Source organism: Martes martes (assembly GCF_963455335.1).
Source record: "Martes martes genome assembly, chromosome: 6".
Lineage (NCBI taxonomy): Eukaryota > Metazoa > Chordata > Mammalia > Carnivora > Mustelidae > Martes > Martes martes.
Window position 1 is genome coordinate 17,012,551 of NC_137893.1, and position 22,565 is coordinate 17,035,115.

Below are 22,565 nucleotides of genomic sequence, written 5' to 3' on the forward strand. Positions count from 1 at the left end.
AGATATTCATCAAGAAAGAAACATTTCCTGAATACAAAAAGGGTTTAAGAGGCAAAGGGGGTAGTATTTGTTTTTCACCTTCTATGTATTTAAAGCAAACATTTTCTCTTTCAGGTAGCAGAAAAGACCTGTTAGGAAATCTGGCATTGTATAACCAGGTGAGATCAGATGACTCTTCTATTAAAACAAGGATCTCCAGACTGGGGATTCAACAAGAGGGAAAGAATGGCATCTCTGTTACAAGAAAGTCATTTCTGGTGCTCTTTGGAAGAAAAGAGAAAAGCAGATAAAAACTGAATTCTTATTTACCACAACAATATTCTATTAAACTCTGTGTATTAAATACACTATCATATCAACCATATTACCTAGCAATTAAATGAAGTGAACCAAAATGAACAAATATTCTTGAACAGTAAGTTCAAGGTAAATATAACAGAAACAGAACTCTTGAATTTTTTTTAAGAGGTATTATAGGATAACATATATGTAAAGATTCTATCCTCAACATGTCTGAAGCCATGACCATCAGTATTTTTCTCCCAGCCATTTTTCTTGCTTGAGAAATAAGGTAAATTACATAGTAGTATCCAACTTTACCAGATATGTTACTGAAATAATTTCAAGTTTTCTGTGACATAAAACTTCTATAGAGAACGTGAACATAGCAGAGTGCTAAGTTAGAGACTAACACTTTGCTTTTTGAGGAAGTATCCTAGACGTCAAAAGAACTGAGTATGACCTATTAATTCCTCCTTTCCCTGCAAAAAAATTGGTACATGGTTAGCTTTGTTTGATGACTGTTAAGTCCTTCTTAATATTTTCTCCTGAGATGAGGTAGAAGACAAAAGCCCAGCACCAAGTTCTTTTCCAGGGGGCTATGGAAGAAAGCTTTTGGGAGCTGAAAATGGGAGAGGCACTGATGTTAGTACTGCTTCTTTAAGGAGAGGTGATTACCCCCAGAAGAGGGAGAGGGGGTTATTTTCTTATTCTTCACAGAAATATTTAAATCCTAGAATAATGAAGATTCACTTTACTTCGACTTTCTTACTATTTCATAACCATGTCCCACTGACCCAGTTTTTATTCACATACTACTACAATAATTCATCGGCTTCTACTAGCACATTACTTTATTCTCTCACTATAAATTCGAATCACTTTGAAATAAAGGAAGAGTGAAATAGAAAAACTGAAAATAATAGTTTAATTCTGGACTAGCCCCTTCCTTCAAGTTACACGTTCTATTTATTTTACAGGAAAATTGCAAAAGGAAGAAATATATTTAGGTTATCTTTCTTTAATTTTATGTGTATAAGCATGGAACAAAATGAAAATTAAACTATCCTTTTGAAACTAATGAGAATGAGATATTATTTTAATGAGTATATATTGACAATGGATTTGTACACTGGCATAGAGAATGGACCTTTGGGCAGGTCATATGTATTTTAGGGTTGTAATTGTCATCATATCATCATCATCATCGTTAAGACCTGAGGACCCAGGTCCTGGGAAGGCCTAACAAGCAGAGAGTGAGTGGACATTCTGCCACAGCTTTTTCCCTTATGCACCCGAATTCTTCCTGGAGACAGGGGCAGTTACTAGCAGCAGAAAAACCTTAGTAGAGTCTTGGCAGTCTTGAAGGGGTGCATGCAAAATTTGAGGGGCTAGGAATCTGCCATAAAGGAATGGGTGGAGAATTGGACTCTGCTGGTTTTCTCCTCAGGCATGTTGCCAAATTCTGAGAGGATCTTCAGGAAACTAATAAGCAAGCAAAAGCATATACTTCTGCAAAGCAGAATGGATTTTTTCAGCGGTTTCTTGGTTTTAAGATAACGGAGAGATTTAAGTTCTGATCTTAATCAGGGACCTGTGAATGCCTCAGACTTTCAGATACATAGTTCTGAGAACTGAATTTACTATTAAGTAATTCTCTTTCATGTTAATAATGGATTTTTTCCTTAATATCTACTTTCTTTCACATTAATATAGCTAACTCTTTCTTTTAGTTATCATTAGCAAGGTTATTATCTCTTGCCATCCTCTGATATTCAAACTTCCTGTGTCCTTATATTTCAGAGATGTCTTTTTTGAACAACCCATAGTTGGGTTTCATTATTTCATTCAGGATTTTAATCAGAGATTTTTGCCATCTATACTTAATATAATTACTCAGCTTTAAAATCTGTCATCTTACTGAATATTCTCCATGTCTTATTTATTTTTCATACTTTTTTCTTTCCATTTTTGTTTTCTTTTAGATTTTAAAATTATTTTACATAATTAGCCTAGTATGTATCTCATTACAGTTTCTTTGGTAGTTATCCTAGAGATTACAACATGCATTTTTGACTTATCAATACCTAACATACTCTTATTCCTTACCATAAAATACAAGGATGCTAAGCATTTTAACTACAACTGTCCCACTGCCACTGGCCTACAACTGTCCCCCTGCCGTTGGCATCATTTAAAAAGATATTTTAATTAAAATTCAATTTAATTAACATATACTGTATTATTAGTTTTGGAGGTAGAATTTAGTGACTCACCAGTTTCAAATAACACCCAGTGCTCACTACTTCAAGCGCCTTCCTTAATGCCCATCCCCAGTTACCCCATCCCCACACCCACCTCCCCTCCAGCAACCCTCAGTTTGTTTCCTATAGTTAAGAGTTTCTTACAGTTTACCTCCCTCTTTGTTTTCATCTTATTTTTCCTTCCTTGTATGTTCATCTGTTTTATTTTCTTAAATTCCACATATGAGTGAAATCATGTGGCATTTGTCTTTGACTGACTTATTTTGCTTAGCATAAACCCTCTAGTTCCATCCACATCTTTGCAAATGACAAGATTTCATTCTTTTTGATGGATAAAGAAGATGTGGTATATCTTTATCCATTCATCTGTTGATGGACATCTGGGCTCTTTCCATATTTTGGCTATTGTTGATAGTGCTGCTGTAAACATTGGGTTGCATATGCCCCTTCACATCACTATTTTTGTATCCTTAGGACAGATACCTAGGAGTGCAATGACTAGGTCATAAGGTAGCTCTACTTTTAACTTTTTGAGGAACCTCCCTACTGTCTTCCACAGTGGCTGCACCAGTTTGCATTCCTACTAACAGTGTAAGACGGTTCCCCTTTACCTGCATCCTCGCCAACATCTGTGTTTCCTGAGTTGTTCATTTTAGCCATTCTGACCGGTGTGAGGTGGTATCTCATTGTGGTTTGATTTGTATTTCCCTGAAGCCAAGTGATGTTGAATATTTTTTCATGTTCACCAGTTGGCTATTTGGATGTCTTCTTTGGAGAAATGTCTGTTCATGTCTTCTGCCCATTTCTCAACTAGATTTTTCGTTTTTTTGGGTGTTGAGTTTGATAAGTTCTTTATAGATTTTGGATACTAGCCTTTTATCGATAAGACATTTACAAATATCTTATCTCATTCTGTAGATTGCCTTTTCGTTTTGTAGACTGTTTCCGTTGGTGTGCAAAAAGCCTTTTATCTTGATGAAGTCCCAGTAGTTCGTTTTTGATTTTGCTTCCCTTACCTTTGGAGACATGCCTAGCAAGAAGTTGCTGTGGCTGAGGTCAAAGAGGTTGCTGCCTGTGTTCTCTACTAGGATTTCGATGGGTTCTTGTCTCACATTTAAGTCTTTCATCCATTTTGAGTTTATTTTTTGTGTATGGTGTAAGAAAGTAGTCCAGTTTCATTCTTCTAAATGTGGCTGTCCAATTTTCCCAACACCATTTGTTGAAGAGACTATCTTTTTTCCACTGGATATTCTTTCCCGCTTTGTCAAAGATTAGTTGACCATAGAGTTTAAGGTCTGTTTCTCGGTTCTCTATTCTGTTCCATTGATCTGTGTGTCTGTTTTTGTGCCTGTACCACACTGTTTTGATGATTACAGCATTGTAATACAGCTTGAAGTCTGGAATTGTGATGCCTCCCGGTTTGGGGTTTTGTTTTTGTTCTTGTTTTTCAACATTACTTTGGCTATTGTGGGTCTTTTCTGGTTCCATACAAATTTTAGGATTGTTTATTCCAGCTCTGTGAAAAATGCTGGTGGTATTTTGATAGGGATTGCACTGAATATATAGATTGCTTTGAGTTGCACAGACATTTTAATAATATCTGTTCTTTCAGTCCATGAGCATGGAATCATTTTCCATTTCTTCATGTCTTCCACAATTTCTTTCATAAGTGTTCAACAGTTTTCAAAGTACAGATCCTTTACCTCTTTGGTTAGATTTATTCCTAAGGATCTTATGGTTTTTAGTTCAATTGTACATGAGATCCATTCCTTGATTTCTCTTTCTTCTGCTTCATTGTTAGTATGTAGAAATGCAACTGATTTCTCTGTATTGATTTTATATACTGTGACTCTGCTGAATTTCTGATTCAGTCCTAGCAATTTTTTGGTAGAGTCATGTTTTAAAATTCTTTCTTTAGGGACACCTGGGTGGCTGAGTTGGTTAAGTGTCCAACTCTTGACTTTGGCTCAGGTCATGAATTCAGGGTTGTGAGATACAGCTGCATGTTGGGCTCTATGCTGGTTGTGGAGCCTGCTTAAGATTCTCTTGCTTCCTCTGTCCCTACCCCGCTCCTGCTCACCCCCCTCTACTCACCCCCTTCCCAAAATAAATAAATAAAAATAAATTTTGAAAATGCTTTCTTTAAACCTCTTAGAACTTTTATTTTTCCAACAGAAAATGTTCATTTAATTTATTCATGTATCTATCCCTTTGTTGCTGTATATTCCTTCTTCCAATAGGGATCATTGTTTTTTTTTGCCTGAAGAACAGTACCCTAGTATTTTCTTTAGTGTAGGTCTTCTGGAGATAAATTTCCTCCATTTTTGACTGTCTAAAAATACTTTTCTTTTATTCTTTAATGGTATCTTTACTGGGTGTAGACCACCATCAAGATTGATAGCCACTGTCTTTCAGCAATCTAAAGATACTATTCTACTGTGTTGGTTTCTTTTGTTTTTTTGTAGAAGTCAGATATTAGTCTAACTTTTACTCCTTTCAAATCAATCTGTTTTTAATTCTCTAGCTGTTTTTAATATTTCTTCATTCTGTTTGGTTTTTAGCAGTTAACTTTGGATTTATTTTTATTTATTTTGTTTCAGTTCTTTGGGCTTCTTACACCTTTGGCTTATTTCTTTTCAGTATTTTTGGAAAGTTGTAGCTATTGCTTTTGGCCTATTCTCTCATCTCCTGGGGTTCCAATTATAGAAATCTTATTCCTTCTCATTTTATCTCCAGTGTCACTTAGTCCCTCTTCTATATCTTCCTTCCTTCTGTATCTTGCTTTGTTTTTTCTTCATTCTGGATATTTTGGCCTCTTTTCCAGTGCACTGATTCATTTTTCAACTGTGTCTAATCTGCTTTAAACATCCATTAGGTTTTTAATTTTGATTTTCCAATATTTCATTTTTAAAATCCATTCTCTTTATTGTTTTTATGTCTCCATTAAATTTCACAGTCCTTCTTTCTTTTCTGTACTTGGTCATAGTAAATTTTATTATTTCTGTTACTGTAGTCTCATACCCTTGTGGACCTAGCTATTTTTCGTTATGTGCTGAACCTTATATTCATTGTTTTTAGAAATAATTTGAGCCCTAGAATGATGTTACCTTCCTCTAAAGAGAATATTCTTAATGCAGTTTTAGGGAGTCAGCCGATTGAACACTGAGCTTTAGTTATCTTTACTCTAAGGTAAATTCAGGGTCTCAATACAGATTAAGAGAGTTCATCAGGTTCATCCCTCCTCTGGCAGAGTCTACCTTCCGTTCCTATGCCTGTAGGCTCAGGAAGCTAATGAAAGGTCCACTCACTTTCCCTGGTGCCCTCTTTAGAATTAGCAAACACCAAACGGTAAGGGAAAAACAGCTCCAAAAGTCAGGTTCACCTTACATGGCTTCTTTAGGAAACTGTCCTGGTAATTTTTCCTTTTATCCTATGACCCCAAGCAAACTTAAAAAAAAAAAAAAAAAAAAATCCAGTTTTTGTAGTTGGTTCCAGGAGTCAGGCAGGTCCTAATTACCTAGGCTGCTATAACCTAGGTGTAGCCCAAGAAAAATAAATGCCACAAGGAGATTTTCTTCTTTCAAAGACAAGAATTCTAGTACTTACAGTCATTACTGTCTAGTAACAGCTGAAGTTTTATAAGTATGTTTCTGCTTACCTGCTATTGCTTCAATACTTGGAATTGCAATAGTGCTGTAAGTACTGATTCTTTTACACGACCATGTATAAAACAATGAGTCTTCTGTATTTTCCAGTCCTGAAACCGAATCAATAAAAAAAGAGCCCCACTTTTTAGATAATGTATTTAGAGGCTTTGCCTTTTGACCCTGCAACAAGAGAAGAGAACAATGAAAACTATGATTAATTTTCAATGTCGTAAGCTTTTCCCCCATTAAGGAAATCAAAATAGGAAAACTCTAGGAATTTGAGTGGTTTACCTTTAACCAAACCAGATACTATATAAAAATGAAAACAAAGCTTAGTTCTTTCCTGCTCTGGGAATACCTTCGTGGTTCAGTTGGTTAAGCATCTGACCCTTGATTTCTGCTCAGGTTATGATGTTGGGATGGTGAGATCCAGCTCTGTGTTGGGCTCTGTGCTGAGCATATAGCATGCTTAAGATTCTCTCCTCCCTCTGCCACCACTTCACCCATGCTCCCCCTCGCCCAATGCTCTCCCCCCAAAAAAAGAAAAAGAAAAAAAGAAGTATCCTCCCCTTGTTTTGTTTGGGAACCCTTTCTCATCCTTTGGGATCTGGCCTGGATGCACCTAAGTCATCTTCCTTAATTTCTCACCCTCGGGTTAGATTAGGTCTTCTTCATTTTCCTACCCTGAGTTTATCCCTAATATACTCCTGCTCAGGCTATCTTCAAATTATCATACTATTAATTACTTTTCACTTTTGACAGACAATGAACTACAGAAGATTAGGAACTTTCTTATATATATTAGTGTAACTTTAAGGCTTAATGTCTAGGTCAGAGCAGGGATATAAAAATTGTAGACTAAATTAAAGATTCATTAAAAAATATTTCTCAGTGTTTTATGGATATGGAATAAAATTAAGAATTGTAAAAACTCCCATCATATCTATATAATCTGGATGACAAAATCTGTCATCTTTTTCTTTTTTTAAGATTTATTTATTTATTTGTCTCAGAGAGAGACAGAGAGCACAAGCAGGGGAGCGGCAGGCAGAGGGTCCTGGGATCAAGTTCCGCATCCGGCTCCCAAGGAGCCCGCTTCTCCCTCTACCTGCAACTCCCCCTTCTTGTGCTCTCTGACAAATAAATAAATAAAATCTTAAAAAAAAAAAAAAGGAATGGTGTGTGACTCAACCACAAATCTGATATTCTTAGCAAAGAGGCTTGCATAAATTAAAACCTCAGTATATGTATATTCTGAAAAAGAGAATGGTGTTAGACTGGCATTTTAATAATATATTAAGATATCTCTGCTAATCTAATAAGCTCTTATATTTTACACTTGTGATACAAATTTTGAGTATTATTCTGAAAAATGTGTATATATATATGTACACACGTACACAGAGCTATCAAATCTTATTTCTCAATTACAGTGTAAGTAGATTTAATTAAGGATGAATCTATATAGGAGAGAGCATTATATGTATGGCAACTAAGTTATATTGGATCTCTCTTTCTCTCCATACTTATATGAATTAGAAATGATCCATTTAGTCTTGAAAAAGAAAAAAAAAAGTATGTTTATGAATGCTCGCATTAAGGTCACTGACCACTATGGAAAAGTAAGAAGTTTTCAAGAAGGACAAAAAGTCCGAATGTAAAAAAAAAAAAAAAAGTCTGAATGTAACCAGTTTTCTCTACCTAACTTGTAACTTGTTTTTATTGACAAGACTAAATACAGAAGAGCCCCTCGGGGAGGTAGGGGAGCAAACAAAAAAAATGTCTCATAGAGAGAAATCTGAAAGAATGTTAACTCCAGACTCATTATACCTGCTAGATACCTTTTGTCAAATTTCCTACTTGAATAGATATAAATTCACTTTGTTCAGCTGATGTTGAACTATTTTAGACATACAAAAAAATGGCAATTTCATAAGGTTCTATCTAAACGGATGCTTTAAGAAGATCCTTTTCCCTGTCTTTTACCCACTGGTTAATAGTATTCCAGGTATCTTGAACAAAAATATTTAATATTGATACAGTGTCATTTTTTTCTACTTATTGTTGCCCATTTGGATTCTAACTTGAGAAATTCTGCCCTACTCTAAGGTCACAAAAATATTTTCATAATTTTCTTCCATTAATTTTACAGATATATTTATTATTTTCAGGCCTATAATCCATTTAAAATTTATATGGGGGGAGGGGCGCCTGGGTGGCTCAGTGGGCTAAAGCCTCTGCCTTCGGCTCAGGTCATGATCTCAGGGTCCTGGGATTGAGCCCCACATCGGGCTCTCTGCTTGGCGGGGAGCCTGCTTGCCCCCCTCTCTCTGCCTGCCTCTCTGCTTACTTGTGATCTCTCTCTCTGTGTCAAATAAATAAAATCTTTAAAAAAAAATTTATATAGGGGAGAAAAGGGACTCCTTTTTCTTCATATACTGGGACTACTTACTCAGTGCTATTTATTGAACTGTCTTTTCCTGCTGATTGATAATCCTCTACCATGCATCACATTTACATGGTAACTTGGAATGTGATACAGGGTCCTATGTCTGGGTTCATTTTCCTCTGTTCGCTGACCTTTTTATGTATTTTGTCGTTAGTACTATATTAAAAAACTACTGTAGCTTCCTAACATGGTTAGTATTGAATAGGGTAAGATTCCTCCCCTTTATTATCCTTTTTTACAAAATTATCTTAGCTATTTGTGGGCCTTCAGTTTTCTGCTTTAATGCATAATCAGTTTGTGAAGGTCCATCCAAAATCCTCCTGGGATTTTTTTTATAACATTATACTTACCTTATAAATAAATCTGAGGAAATTAGGTATCAGTATAATCTTAAAATATGGTATATCTTTCTATTTTTTCATTTGTATTTAGAATCTTTTTTTTTTTTTTTTTAAAGATTTTATTTATTTATTTGACAGACAGAGATCACAAGTAGGCAGAGAAGCAGGCAGAGAGAGAGGGGAGGAAGCAGGATCCCTGCCGAGCAGAGATCCCGATGCGGGGCTCGATCCCAGGACCCTGGGATCACGACCTGAGCCGAAGGCAGAGGCTTTAACCCACTGAGCCACCCAGGCGCCCCTAGAATCTTTTTTTAAAATTGAGGTGTAATTGACATACTAACAAGATGCAGAACATAATAATTTGGTATTTCTGTATATTGCGAAATGATCATAGTAAGTCTAGTTAACATCTGCCATCATACAAAAATTTAGATTTTTTTATGATCAAAACTGTAAAAACCTACTCACCTAACAACTTTCATATGTGAAATACAGTATTATTCACCACAGTTACCATGCTGTATAATAAGTCCCTAAGACTTATTTATTTTATAACTGGAGATTTGTACTTTTGATTTCTTTCACCTGTTCAGAAACCCTAATAGAGACTTAAAAACTTCTCTATCAAGGTCTTATGAGATGTTTCCAGACAGTAATATAATGATTCATTTTCTTTGCTTTTGTAAATGGTTTATTTCTTGTTACGTTTTGTAAGTCCTTACTGGTGGTACAGAGAAAAGCTATTGATTCTCTCTTTTTTTTTTTTTTTTTAAGAGAAAGAGAATGCAAGGGGCAGAGGGAGAGGGAGAGAGAGCGAATGTTAAGCAGCTCCACACCCAGTGAGGGGCATGGCATGGGGCTTGATCATGACCTGAGCCCAAATCAAGAGTTGGATGCTTTATTGACTGAGCCACCCAGGTGCCCCAAGCTATTGATTTCTGAATGCTGATTTGGATCTAGCATTTTCACAACTCTCTTCTTAGTTATAATGGTTTGCTAACTGTTTCCCTAAGGTGGTCTATGGCCACCTAATGACCATACAACTCTGAAATAATCACAATTTGGTATCTTCTAACTCTAATTCCATATTTCTTTTTCTTGTCGTGTTGGCAACCTCTGTTACACAATATAATTAATAACAGACATCCTCTGTCTAGCCCAGAACCTTGAAGACCACCTGTCTCTATTAAGTATGGCTTTTTTCCCCATTAAATATTTCCATTATAGATTATATTCTCATTGGGTTTTGTTGGATAGCTTTTCTCTAATCAAAGGCTGGCCCCTTCTTGTTTGCTGAGAATTTTCATCATTAAAATGAATTATTTTGGCACATAAATCTCATAGTATGTTACTCTAAAAAGCTGAAGAATACATTTTTATTTGTTTTGAGTTAAAATGAAGAAACAGATGAGAACAGTAATGAAGGAGGCTGAAGAGGAGAGCTCCCTTTGGAGGCTTATCTTATGAAATTTAAGACTGTCCAAGTAATTACAAGATTAATGAAGTGACTTTTGATTTATTTCTCCAAAGATAAATGAAAACAAATTATTCTTCCTTGTCTCCTTAACTAGCTTTACTTTGATTATTAAAATGGGCCATTTTTGCTTATCTGTCATGCTCCAGTATAGTATAATGGATAATCAACAGATGTAGTAAGATTTTAGAAAAAATTTCTTACAAGTCTTTTGAGTGCCATTTGAGATGTTCTCTGGCCTTATCTTGGGCTTCCTGTCACAAATGAAGGGAAGTAAAAGTGATCTTCACATTCCAGATGGTTTTATGAAGGGTGAAATTTTTGTAAATATCTGAGAAATTGAATTCAAGCCTAAGTGAAACAAAATGCTAATCTCTATAGAATGTAGTAAATGTTTTTGTTCAGTGAGTGCATCAATCCTGAAATGATCTGATTTGTTTTTAAATTATACTATTGAAAGTTCATTTAAGCTGCATAAAGTTAACTAGAAATAAGGAATTAAATCCCTTTGCATTCTGGTTTTGTGCTAACTAAAACACTGAATGTGATATATATTATGTGTATGACATTTGGTTAGAAAAATGAAACTACATTTTTCTTAATAATCACAAAATCAACAGAAGAACCCTCACATGATACTTTCTGTTTAGCTCTCTTTATGGACTGTCTCCTTCCTCCTGTAGCAACTGAGGATGTTTTTGTATTCTTGTCTCCTCCACAGGGAAGCAGGAAAGAATCTGAATTCTCATGACATGCTGTACTTACACTAGGGCTTTGATGTGTTGATGGAAAAAGTGTTCTGTGTATAGGAATACATGAAAGGAATACATGAAAGCAGTCCGGCTTCTAGAAGTTATAGTCCTAGGTTTGTGTTACAAGATAATTAAAAAAACAAAACAAAACACCCAATTGTTTTAAATTTTAAATCTGCTTTTAAATATAAGCAGAAAGATGTAGGATTAGAGGATTCTCCTTAAGGAAGAGAGAACTAAGTTGTCCTGAAACATTTGCTAAGGAAGAACCCATCACACAAACACTGCCTTAACACAAACTACAGAAACATCGTATCATTCAGTCTGACCAGGTTAACTCTGGAATCAAGTAGTCCGAGAATACTCTGCTTTTTCAACATGATGCTTTGGGCCACAGCTGGGAATCCTGCAGCAAAACACCTGCCTCAGACCCCAGCAGAACAGGGGAATCCATCTTCCACAACTCCACTTAACCTGGAATCTCAACAGTGTAAGATGGAAAGAGAGTTTAGGGCTACAGCTGGAGCCTTCTGAGGGCTTTACTGTAACCTTGTCACTTGGCCAAACTGTCCTCTTCCTTGCTTCCTTGCCCATGTTCAGTGGAACAGGGTGGGTTGGGGAGGTAGAGTTTGATAGGAAAGGAACATTATTTCAATTTTGTCTTAGGAAATAAAATTTTCAAGCTGTTGACTCATTTTCTGTCTAAAAGCCAATTATGAACTCTGTTCATGTGTTTATAACCAATAAGAGAAAGGGGTCATGGGAAAAGGATGGGGCTACTGTTTGTTGTAAATGTTGGAGGAAACTTTCCCATGGAGTCGTCTTCTTTTTTTTTTTTTAAAGATTTTATATATTTATTTGACAGACACAGATCACAAGTAGGCAGAGAGGCAGGCAGAGAGAGAGGAGGAGGCAGGCTCCCTGCTGAGCAGAGATCCAGATGCGGGGCTCCATCCCAGGACCCTGAGATCATGACCTGAGCCGTAGGCAGAGGTTTTAACCCACTGAGCCACCCAGGTGCCCCTGGAGTCTTCATTTTCTTAATATAGTACCTGTATTCTCAAATCATTCTGAAGAAAACAAATCTCCTAATTTCTCTTTAGTGAAAACCTTCTCCAAAGTCACGCAGGATAGAAGGCCTACCCCCTGTAAGACTGCTTTAAAGCTCTTCTTAAACAGTCCAAAGAACTTCCAGTGTCATCTTGAAGACTAAATGCTACTCAGCGGAAACCTCAGAAAAACCTGAACCCTTTCTTCTAACATTTTGTTGGGTCTATTTATAGTTATTATTATTTTTTAAATGAACAGACTTTAGGTTTCCAGATAAGTAGAGCATATAGTGCGGAAAGTTCTCATACATCTGTTCCCCACTTGCCTCCCCTTCCCGCCCACTGTCTCTCCTATTATTAACATTTTGCAGTAATTGATGTGGTACATTTGTTATCATCGATTAACCAGTATTAATACATTATTATTAATGAAAGGCTGTAGTTCACATTAGGGTTAACACTTCATGTTGTATAGTTCTATGGGTTCTGACAAACGTATAATGTCATATTTCCACCACTACAGTATCATGAAGAAGAGTTTTACGACCATAAAAATCCCTTGTGCTCTATTTACTCCCCTCCCTCCCTCCTGAACCCCTGGCACCACTGGTCCTTTTACTCTCTGTAGTTTTGCCTTTTCTAGAATGTCATATAGCTGGAATCATACAATATATAGGCTTTTTAAATTGGCTTCTTTCACTTAGTAGTATGCTTGTTAGTTTCCTCCCTGTCCCTGTGTGGTTTAATAGCTCATTTCTTCTTATAGTTATTTTTTGTTTCTTGACTTGAGTTTTTCCTTCTTATAACTGTTCTACTGGAATGAATTTAGAAATGCATATTATTTTCTGATCTTTCTTCTTTTCTGCTTCTTTTTGCTTTTATATACTTTCTTCCCTTTTTCAGTTTTATGACATATTTTACTTTTCTTTACATCAAGTCTTCACCTAAGGTTTCTTCTTGGTAGCCGAGGACCAAGTCTAAAGGAGATACCAATGTATTAACTTATACTCATGAAGAAGGAGCAGAAGAGCTTTCATGGCCAAGCAAAAGAGACATAGGGTGTGACTATAGTGAGTCAGGATCTGGTTGCCTCAACATTAACCAAAAAACACGCATGGAGTCATAGCACTGGGTGAAAGCAAGAGGGCTGGGAAGACAGATGGGTCTTGACATTATTTAAAAATTATCAACAAGATTAAGAACAGGGCTGAGATAGCAAGTTCACCAAGTGCCAAGAGATTTCATCACTCTTGGCACAAACCAAGCATTTTTCAAGATATGTCAAACATAAAGGTTTTTCTTTCCAGGAAAGAGCTAGTAAGGAAACCCTTACCTCATATTTTCCTTTCTTCTCTAGAGGCTCTGATTCTTCAGGCTTCCCATCTCTGTCCCCTCTGAGCTCTTCCAGAATGAGGACTGTCTCCCAGTTACTATAATGACGGGCTGGGAAAATGTCTGAGTGCATGCTGTCACCAAAGTAAACGACCTGCAAGTCAGATAGCAAATTCTGTTTGAGGATGAGGAATTGAAAGAAAGTGGTGTTCACTCCACGAAGCAGAAAAAAGTCCTCAACACCTATCAGAAAAATAGTTACATAAACATCTTAAAACTTCCGTGAATACCATCACAGGTATTTAACCTGCCCCATTTGGTTTGTGGGGCACCAGGTTTGCTGTAAGAAGTGACACAACGCATTTGCAGGTAGAAGAAAGGCAGGGGCTGAGTTTATTCAGTTTTGTGAAGAAGTCCGAGTCTGTATGTTTATCGTTAAGGCTGCCCTTAGAATTGAAGAACCGGCCGAGGAGCAGAGAGGGCTTGTTACAATGGGTTACACTTGCGGGAGTGCACATCACACCAGCTTTTCCAAGAGTTTCCGGGACCTACCCAGACTGGCTGAAACAGAATCTCTGACTGGCTGGGTAAGGGGGCTCTGGGAGGCTCTCCAGGTGTTCTCAGGTGAGGCCCCAAAGACCTAATCCACACCCCTCAGTTTACATTTACATGAGAAAATGGTAAGGGAGTAGGAACTAGAATCTCCAAGTTAGAATGCTCTGTTAAACCCCTCAAGAGTTCCCAGGGCGCTGTGGCATTGTGGGAGCCAGTGGAGCAGGGGTCAGTTACCCACTGATCTTTCCGGTAAACATTTTTTGAAGAAAGTGTCCTGCTATATAAAAAAATGCACCCATGTCCAACATCAACAATGTGACCGGATATCAAAAGCAAGTGTGTCTTTAGGCTAGTCTGTGGTGTAATTTCAATTAATGTTTGTTTTACATATGAAATTTGTTCGGTGACCTGTTATCAGAATATTATTCCTCAGGTACCCCACACACTCATCCAGTGTATCCCCTAGAACTGTGCCTCCTTGCTTGGAATCTTTGCTCTTCTCTGGTATAGATAAAGATCCAGTCTCGATCACAGAGAAAAGGCTTATTTAAGCAGAAGAGGTAAAAGACTGGCAGATAGGCAGAGGTTGATGATTTCCCCATAGAAAACTAAGCTGAATGCATTTAGAATTGTGGTTTTAATTTATAATAGTTCAAGTCTGCAGGAGGGCACCAAGAACCCCACCTCAATCAGAAAATACCTTGGGTTCATTTTTGCCAGTCATTTTCTTCAGAAGTTCATAAAGGTGGACAGCGTTCCCTTGAGAGTACCAGCCGGGTTTATCAAGAGATGGCAGTGCCTCCTGTTCCTCATCATTTTCTGAAAAGAGAGTTTGACAATCGGACCCTTTAATCAAGTGAGAGCACCTGTTTGGGCAGACCCCACCAAGCACGGCTGCAGGACATGCACAGGAAGGAACCGTGTGGGGACAGGAGCTAGTATTCAGTGAGCACCCATGTTATTACAAGTCCTTCATGGCGATCCTGACCTCTATAGATCTATCATTTTTCATATATACAGGATTTTTCAAATGATCTCTTTAAAGCAGTTTTAGATTCGCAGCAAAACTGAGGGGTCCAGAGATTTCCGCTATAGCCCCTCGCTCTGTGCATGCACAGCCTCCCCCATTATTGGTGAGAATGAGGTCAGTGTAGGCTCATCAGCTGAAGCAAATGTACTGCTCTGTGGGGAGGCTGTGCATAGTGGGGGGCATATATTATTTCATCCTCACAACAAGCCTCTTAATTGAGGAAAAGAAGGCTCAGGGAAGTTATTTTGCTCGAGATCTCAAAGCTGCTAAGTGATTTTTTATTAACCAAACTTCTTAGTTTACATTAAGACTTCAAAATGGGGCTAGAAGACAAAAGGGTAAGACAGACCCATAAATCGTCTCTGAATTTGGATTCCTGAACCTGGCTACGGCTCATGGACGCAACTGTAAACAAGATACAACTTTAGAAAAGAGAAATTTGTATTTGGTGTCGTCCTATTATGTCCAAATGCAGTGCTGTTTACTCTCCTCCTCCTCCTAGGAATAGGTCAGCAATAGATTAAAAAAAAAGAAAATGGACTTTAGAATGCATTTCGAACTTCATTTCTGAAGTTTATTGTTTTTACAGTCTCCCTGTAAATTGATGAAACAGACTGATGAAACAGCACCGTATTATGAAAAATGCAAACCAGTATTACTGTCATACAAGTCAATTATGTCACGGCTTTAATTTAAAACATTCTTAAGGACTGGGCAGAAAGCATTAATTTAAGAAATCTTCCTATGAAGATATATATTCAGAAAAATTTTTGTACCTAAGTTCTATAAGATGTCTGAATTATTCTTCCAATCTTTTAACTTAATAATTAATGGATGTTTGGTTTATAACCATGAAGGAGAAAAATGCATACACCAAAGCTCAGACTTGTTTCTATAACAGACACATTTCCCCCAAAACTGACTGAATAAAATTAGGAAACAGATAAGAGTTGGACAGAGAGATGGAAGAGCAATCAATTAGAGCAATTAGTAAAACTTTTTATTTTCTTATTTTAAGAGCATATGGACAAGAAAAGTAAAAACACAAAATGGTAAAATTTTAGTAAAAGTGTTCCAAAATATGGGGAAATGATACAGTTAAGGCTATAGCTAACAGTCTTTTTTTTTTTTTTTTAAGATTTTATTTACTTATTTGATATACCTAGATCACAAGTAGGCAGAGAGGCAGGTGGGGGGAGGGAAGGAGGCTCCCTGCTGAGCAGAGAGCCCAATGTGGGGCTCGATCCCAGGACCCTGAGATCATGACCTGAGCTGAAGACAGAGGCTTAACCCACTGAGCCACCCAGGTGCGCCTATGGCCGACAATCTTAAACAAAGATGAGTTCTGTAACTTATCTTAGGTAAGAGAACAAGAGTTAAGAAGAGTTTTTTGTATCTGTGCCTGACCGCTGACTTCAGCCCACAGCTGCCTGAATGCCATGGCTCACGTGGCAGCTCACACATGTTCCCCCAACTCCCAATATGCTTGATGTTACTATCTTAATGTTTAAATAGTATGTATTTAATGTGATTTTTTTTTGGAATGAGTAATATATATACTAAAAGTTCCATTTTTGAACTCTCTCTGCTGTGCAGTTACCTATTCTACAAAAAGGTAACCACACTTTTATGCAGATAAAGCAAATATATACTCTTTCCCTCTCCCTTTTAAAAACACATTTACTCAGGTATAACTGATATTATAATAAACTGCACACATTGTCAACACACAGTGTGAAGAGTTTTGGCATATGTATATGCCTGTTGTGAGCTGAACTGTGTTCTCCTCAAATTCATATGGTGAAGCCCTAACCCTTGGTATCTCAGAATGTGGCTGTATTTGAAGGCAGGGCCTTTAATGGGCCATTCGGGTGGGCCTAATCCAATATGACTAGTGTCCTCGGAAGAACTGATTATAAGACACAGATAATTAGGTGATTAGGACACAGAAGAAAGACCATGTGATGACAACAGGGAGAAGATGCATATCTACAAGCCCAGAAGAGAGGCCGGAGAAGCAGCCAATCCTGCTGACACCGTGATCTCAGACTTTTAGCCTCCAGAAGTAAGCGAAATACATTTCTGGTGTTTAAGCCCCCAGTCTGTGGTTTATTGTTATGACAGCAGTCTTGGCAATTAATATTATACCCATGAACCCTCCCATTTAAATGCAAATACTGGCACACCGTTCTGCAATTTGATTTTTTTAAACCTCTCTAGATAATACACTGTAATCTGCTTAGTTTTTAAAATAGATGCATGTTCAATAATTCATAGTGATTTATTGATAGATATGTGAGATGTTGCCATTCTTTTGCTGTTATAAGGAAAATGTTACAAACAGAATCCTCATAGCCTGGTGGGAATAGACTGACCTGGAAAAGACTTATTTTTTTTCTTTCAACTCTTTATTTCGACTAGATTTTACAGAATACTTTAGGTATGAGGTATATAGCGGTGACCTAGATGTCCCAAGCCCCTGTCTTTAGGATGCTTATATTCTGGTAGCAATCTCTGACTTGCTAGAGGTTTACTAAACAATGACTTATAATTAAAAATATATTTACAATTCTTTTGATTCCTTGAGTTCTGTCCTATATTATGTGGACCTGACTAGACAGTGCATATTTACTTTTACATATCCCCTCTTCACTTTGGAGTTAGAATTTTTTCCTCCAATTGTGCATTTTTATATGCTTTTTCTATTTTTTTTTTTTGCATGGGCAATAACACATTTTTAAAATATATATTTTCTAGGGGCGCCTGGGTGACTCAGTGGGTTAAAGCCTCTGCCTTCGGCTTGGGTCATGATCTCAGGGTCCTGGGATGGAGCCCACATCAGGCTCCTTGCTCAGCAGGGAGCCTGCTTCTCCCTCTCCCTCTGCCCCTGCTCATGTGCACATGCTCTCTCTCTCCCTCTCTCTCTGTCAAATAAATAAAAAAAAAACTTAAAAAAAAAAAAAAGTCACCTGCTCTACCCACTCAGCCAGCCAGGTGCCCCCAATAAGACATTTTTAAAGTAAAACGTCTGCTAAAATGCTTGTCTGGGTTGGGAGCCATAAAAAGGAAAATTACAGATTAAGAGAAACAAATACTTTACTAGTGAGTTGGAGCAAATTTAACATAATATCTCCAGATCTATGTTGGTTTTGAGGGTTTACTATTCGTTTGATATTCATAATTCTTTAAAGCAGTTAATTCTTTCAAAGTCCTTTCCTTTAGTTTAAATATTCTTTTTTTTTTTAAGATTTAATTATTTGTTAGAGAGTGAGAGAGCGCTCAGGCGCAGAAAAGAGCACAGAAAAGTGGCAGGCAAAGGGAGAAGCAGGCTCCCCGCTGAGCAATACTCTTAACGACCTCCCTCCTTTCCATACCTCATACGCTGGGACGTTTATTTCTTTTCAGAATAACGATCTTCAGTTAACTGCACTAAGACATTCTTTCTTGGGGTTACTAGAATCTGTCACTGGTGATCTGACCAGTGGCATCTGCCTCACCAGAAAATCTGTTTAGAATGCAGAATCTCAGGTTATAACCAGACCTACTGAATCAGAATCGCCATTCTAACAATATCCCTAGGTGGTGTGAGCGATCAAAGTCAAACACTGATGTGGAGAGCACGGCAGGAACAAAAATCTGCCAAGAACAGAAGGCGTTCATTCCGGCAAGGGTGGACTAATGGGCATCTGTAGGGAGCGGACAGAGTGAAGATGAAAGGTAACTTAGCAACCAGATTTGTAATTCGCCTTAAGATGCTCCACGGAGTGGGGAGCCAAGGAGATTCTCTGTGTATGTGACTAACTACGGAGTATGCCTAACAGTAATAAGTGAATTACATAAAATGTTTTTAAAGTGACAAATGGAAGTCTGTGTCTAGTATCTGAGGGCAGGCGCAAGAGATGTAGGGAAGGAGAGGTAGAAAGGGAGGGCAGGGGGAGCAGTTAAGAGACTCCCAGGGAAGAGAGTGATGACCGCCTGATGGGAAGGGAGCAGAGAGCAGAGACGACGTGGTTTAAACAGGCCGTGGTGCACAGCATACTGGATGTGAAAGGGGGAAGAGACTGGAGGTTGGTCGCTGGGGCAATTCCGTGGGTAGTCAAGTAAGGACGATAAGGAATATAAACTGGCCAGCACGTCTGGTTGTGTTGTTTCTAGGTGGATGGAGAACATGAAGTTTGAGTTCGGAATGCTGAGCAGAGCCAGCTGTGTGCAGGAGGAAATAGGCTATGAGGCTCTAGAAAAGAGGTCTCAGGGAAAGATCTGGGAGTCTGTGTGCGGGTGATAGTTCAGGCCAAGAAACCAATGACGGCGAGTTGGGTCGCGATTCCCAAATTGGGGTTGGGGAGGAGGGGTAGCTGGCAGCACAGGGGACCCGGCAGTGAAAAAGATACAGTCGCTCTCTTCATTGAATTTGCAATCTTGCAAGATGGACTTCTCTCCCCCAATCCCGACTGGGCTGCACTGGTGAGGAGCTGAATCACCCAGTGATGGGGAGGGATGCTGCACGTTTTGCCTGGAAGAGGCTCCTTGCGCCCCCCAAATAATCCTTAAACAGGGTTGGTAAGGATCAGCCTGGCGGGAGGCACTTGGCTCCCAATTCAGGCACAACGCTCCCCCTTTTGTCTCTATGGCAACAGCTAACGTCAGGCCTTTGCGACAGTTGCAAGGACACCGTGCCCTTGAGAACTGGCTCGCCTGGCACCTTCCATCCCAGAAGCTCCTTTGCCTTACTTTACTTCTGCTTTTAATCCGTTTGGAGCAGTGATTTGATTTTACATGACACTAGAGGTTGTCAGAGCGGGGGACGGGACTTGCGTGGTACAATAACATTAACTGCCATACGGGGGATGGTTTGAGGGTGACAAGGCTGATGGAAGCTGGGTGATCAGTCATTATGTACTGTCATACCCAGCAGGGATGTGAGTGTACCAGTTCGCAAAAGGGATGACAAAGGCATTGGCAGGAATGTGGCAGGTGACCAGCCTAAGAAGACCGAAGGACAGTTTAGATGTGAAGGGGAGAGAGGAACAGAAGTTGATAGGTTTTCCTAGCTTGGGCAAGATCCGTTGGAACAGTTACAATGGAACTAGGGAGTACGGGAAGAGGAGCATGCCAAGATGGGAGGGGAAATTAATGAACTGTTATAAGCACCACGAGGTTCCTGCCACGCCAGGGCTGCAGGGTTTGGGGAATTTAGAAATACGCCTCTGTGAGTCAGGGAGAAGTGATGCCCGGAGATAGGAACTGGGAGTCATTAGTATTAGGGGATAGCGGAAACCATCAGAGTGGGAGAGAGCGGAAGAAGGGAGCGTTAATATCGTAAGGGCCTATTTAGCCAGAGCGGCCCCACCTCGGTTGAACAGCCATTTTGTTGTTTATGCAGTAAAACTTAAACTGACCCCGCCCACCCACCAGGGGAACTTACTTAAAAGCAAATCCGGGAAACCAGTCCCAGGTAACAAAGGCCAAATACAAGGGCGGGCGGGTCAGGTCAGGTAGAGATAACCACCCCCCCCCCCCCATGCAGGGATGAGTTGGGTCAGGTGGAGACATCCAATCAGTAGGCATATACTGTCTCCCTAGCTACCAAGGAGTGTGGGCTCTGCCCTTTGGGTGCCAATTCTGACCAAAGTGATAGGCTAGTTCAAATAGCTACTATAGGGTAAATTGTAATTCAATTGGTCACTTATGTGTGACCTAGCAGGACTGTGCAGCTTTCTCTGTGCTACAATCTCATTGGCTACCTGTACGTGGCCAGGCCCAACCACATGGCCTTTGCCCTTAAAAGCTAGTCTGTAAGGCGGAGGGTCATCGCCTCTTTGCAAGGGAAGGCCCTGGCCGGTCAGTTTGATTCTGGATGCTTGGCGCGAAATAAAGCTTTGCTTGACCTTCGCTTTGTATCAGTCTCGCTTCTTTGACCATGGACCCATTATTGGGGGACCCAACAATATGGAATGCTGGAGAACATTAACTTTAGTAAGAAATATGATAAAGGGATACTAGTTCCAAACTGACTAAAAACTAATGGAGTTACTTTTTAAAATATGAAATATAGTACATTTTGACACTAATACTGAGGAAAAAATCTGTTAGAGAAATAGGTGTGAAGCTTGGAAAATATGCTGTTTAATCATACAGTTTACTGGACTGCAGTATACAGGGCTGGGATCAGACTTCTTTCTGGTTACTCTTCAAAAGAATAAATCATTTGTCTTAAACATAATGGAAGACTTCTTTTTGTGGAAAACAGTGAATTCAACATTGATGATCAACAATTTTTTTCCTTTACTATAGTTAACAATTCTTAGAAAGTTCCATATTGATTTAGAAGCTAAATTTGTGTTAATGCTATTTATTCATAGCTATTATTTACACAGTTTCATTTGCACGAAAATATTTTGATAACTTTGTGTTGAGTTTGAGCACAATGAATATTTTACTGCAATAGAATATTTTAGTAGAGCGAGAGAAAGGTGAAGCGAAACCAGCGGTATAAAGGCAATTAGAGGTAGGCAAAGAATCAGAATCAGCACGAAATTGAACACTACACATCACAGATGAGAGGTTCTTTAACGTTAGTACGATCCTCTCATTCGTAACAGTTCTAGCAAACTTACTGCCCTCAAAATGGGAATAAGGTATTTTCTGTTAACTCTAAAAACTGCAGGATGCACTGTATCTTCCACTGAAATATTTTAAATTCAGAAGCCTAGAAAATTAGAGCTGGAAAGAACTTTAGAGATCTTCTAGTCTAATCACTTCTGGATATGAAAAAACCCAGAGCTTTTCTATATATCTACAGAAGCATGAAATCCCATATATTCTGAGCAGAGAGCAGAGACGAGGAGGTTTAAATAGGACGTGATGCACAGCTTACTGGACATGAAAGGGGGAAGAGACTGGAGGTTGGTCACTGGGGCAATCTGGGGACAGTCATTTAAGGACGATAAAGAATAAAGGGTGGCCAGCTTGTTTGCAGTGTTCTGCAGAGTTCACTGGAGGGAGTGGGACCAGTGAGTGTAGACAAGTCTTTCTAGAGTGTCAGCTATGAAGGCAGTCAGAGAATTGAGGTTTTAGCTGGAAGACAATGTAGGATCAGGGCACAGTTTATGTTTTTTAAACTGAAGATACAAAAATATGCATGTATATCCATGAGTATGGTTTGGACAGTTGTTTTCAACTGTGATGATTTTGCTCCTCAGGGCAAATTTGGCAACGTCTGGAGACGTTTTTGGATGTCACAACTTGGGATACGGAATGCTACTGGCATCTAGTGATCAGAGGCTAGTGATGCCGCTAAGCAGCCTACAGCACAGAGAGCGGCAGCCCTGCTGCCGCTGACAAAGAAGCATCTGGCCCCAAACCTCAGAAGTGCTAAGGTTAAGAAACCCGG

The 22,565-nt window shown here is 38.8% G+C and overlaps 2 protein-coding genes across 4 annotated transcripts in view; one reads left to right on the forward strand and one right to left on the reverse strand.

Annotated features, from left to right (window-relative positions):
• The window catches only part of TSPYL4 (TSPY like 4), a 31,558-nt gene extending 12,533 nt beyond the window's left edge, over positions 1–19,025 (forward strand). The window contains exons 3-4 of one of the 2 annotated variants that reach the window (XM_080806024.1): positions 115–158; positions 18,752–19,025. The gene's annotated coding sequence lies outside the window, so the exon portion shown is untranslated. Of the gene's footprint in view, positions 1–114; positions 1,359–18,751 lie in introns of those variants that run through there. The other variant, XM_080806023.1, reaches the window with a different exon arrangement.
• Positions 1–22,565, reverse strand: part of NT5DC1 (5'-nucleotidase domain containing 1) — a 140,302-nt gene that overhangs the window by 2,795 nt on the left and 114,942 nt on the right. Inside the window, exons 9-11 of one of the 2 annotated variants that reach the window (XM_080806022.1) lie at positions 14,843–14,961; positions 13,589–13,741; positions 6,202–6,300 (exon numbers count right to left, since the gene is read on the reverse strand). In XM_080806022.1, the coding sequence (XP_080662148.1) occupies positions 6,205–6,300; positions 13,589–13,741; positions 14,843–14,961 (368 nt within the window). In that variant the 3' untranslated portion in view covers positions 6,202–6,204. Of the gene's footprint in view, positions 1–6,201; positions 6,371–13,588; positions 13,742–14,842; positions 14,962–22,565 lie in introns of both variants that reach the window. The other variant, XM_080806021.1, reaches the window with a different exon arrangement.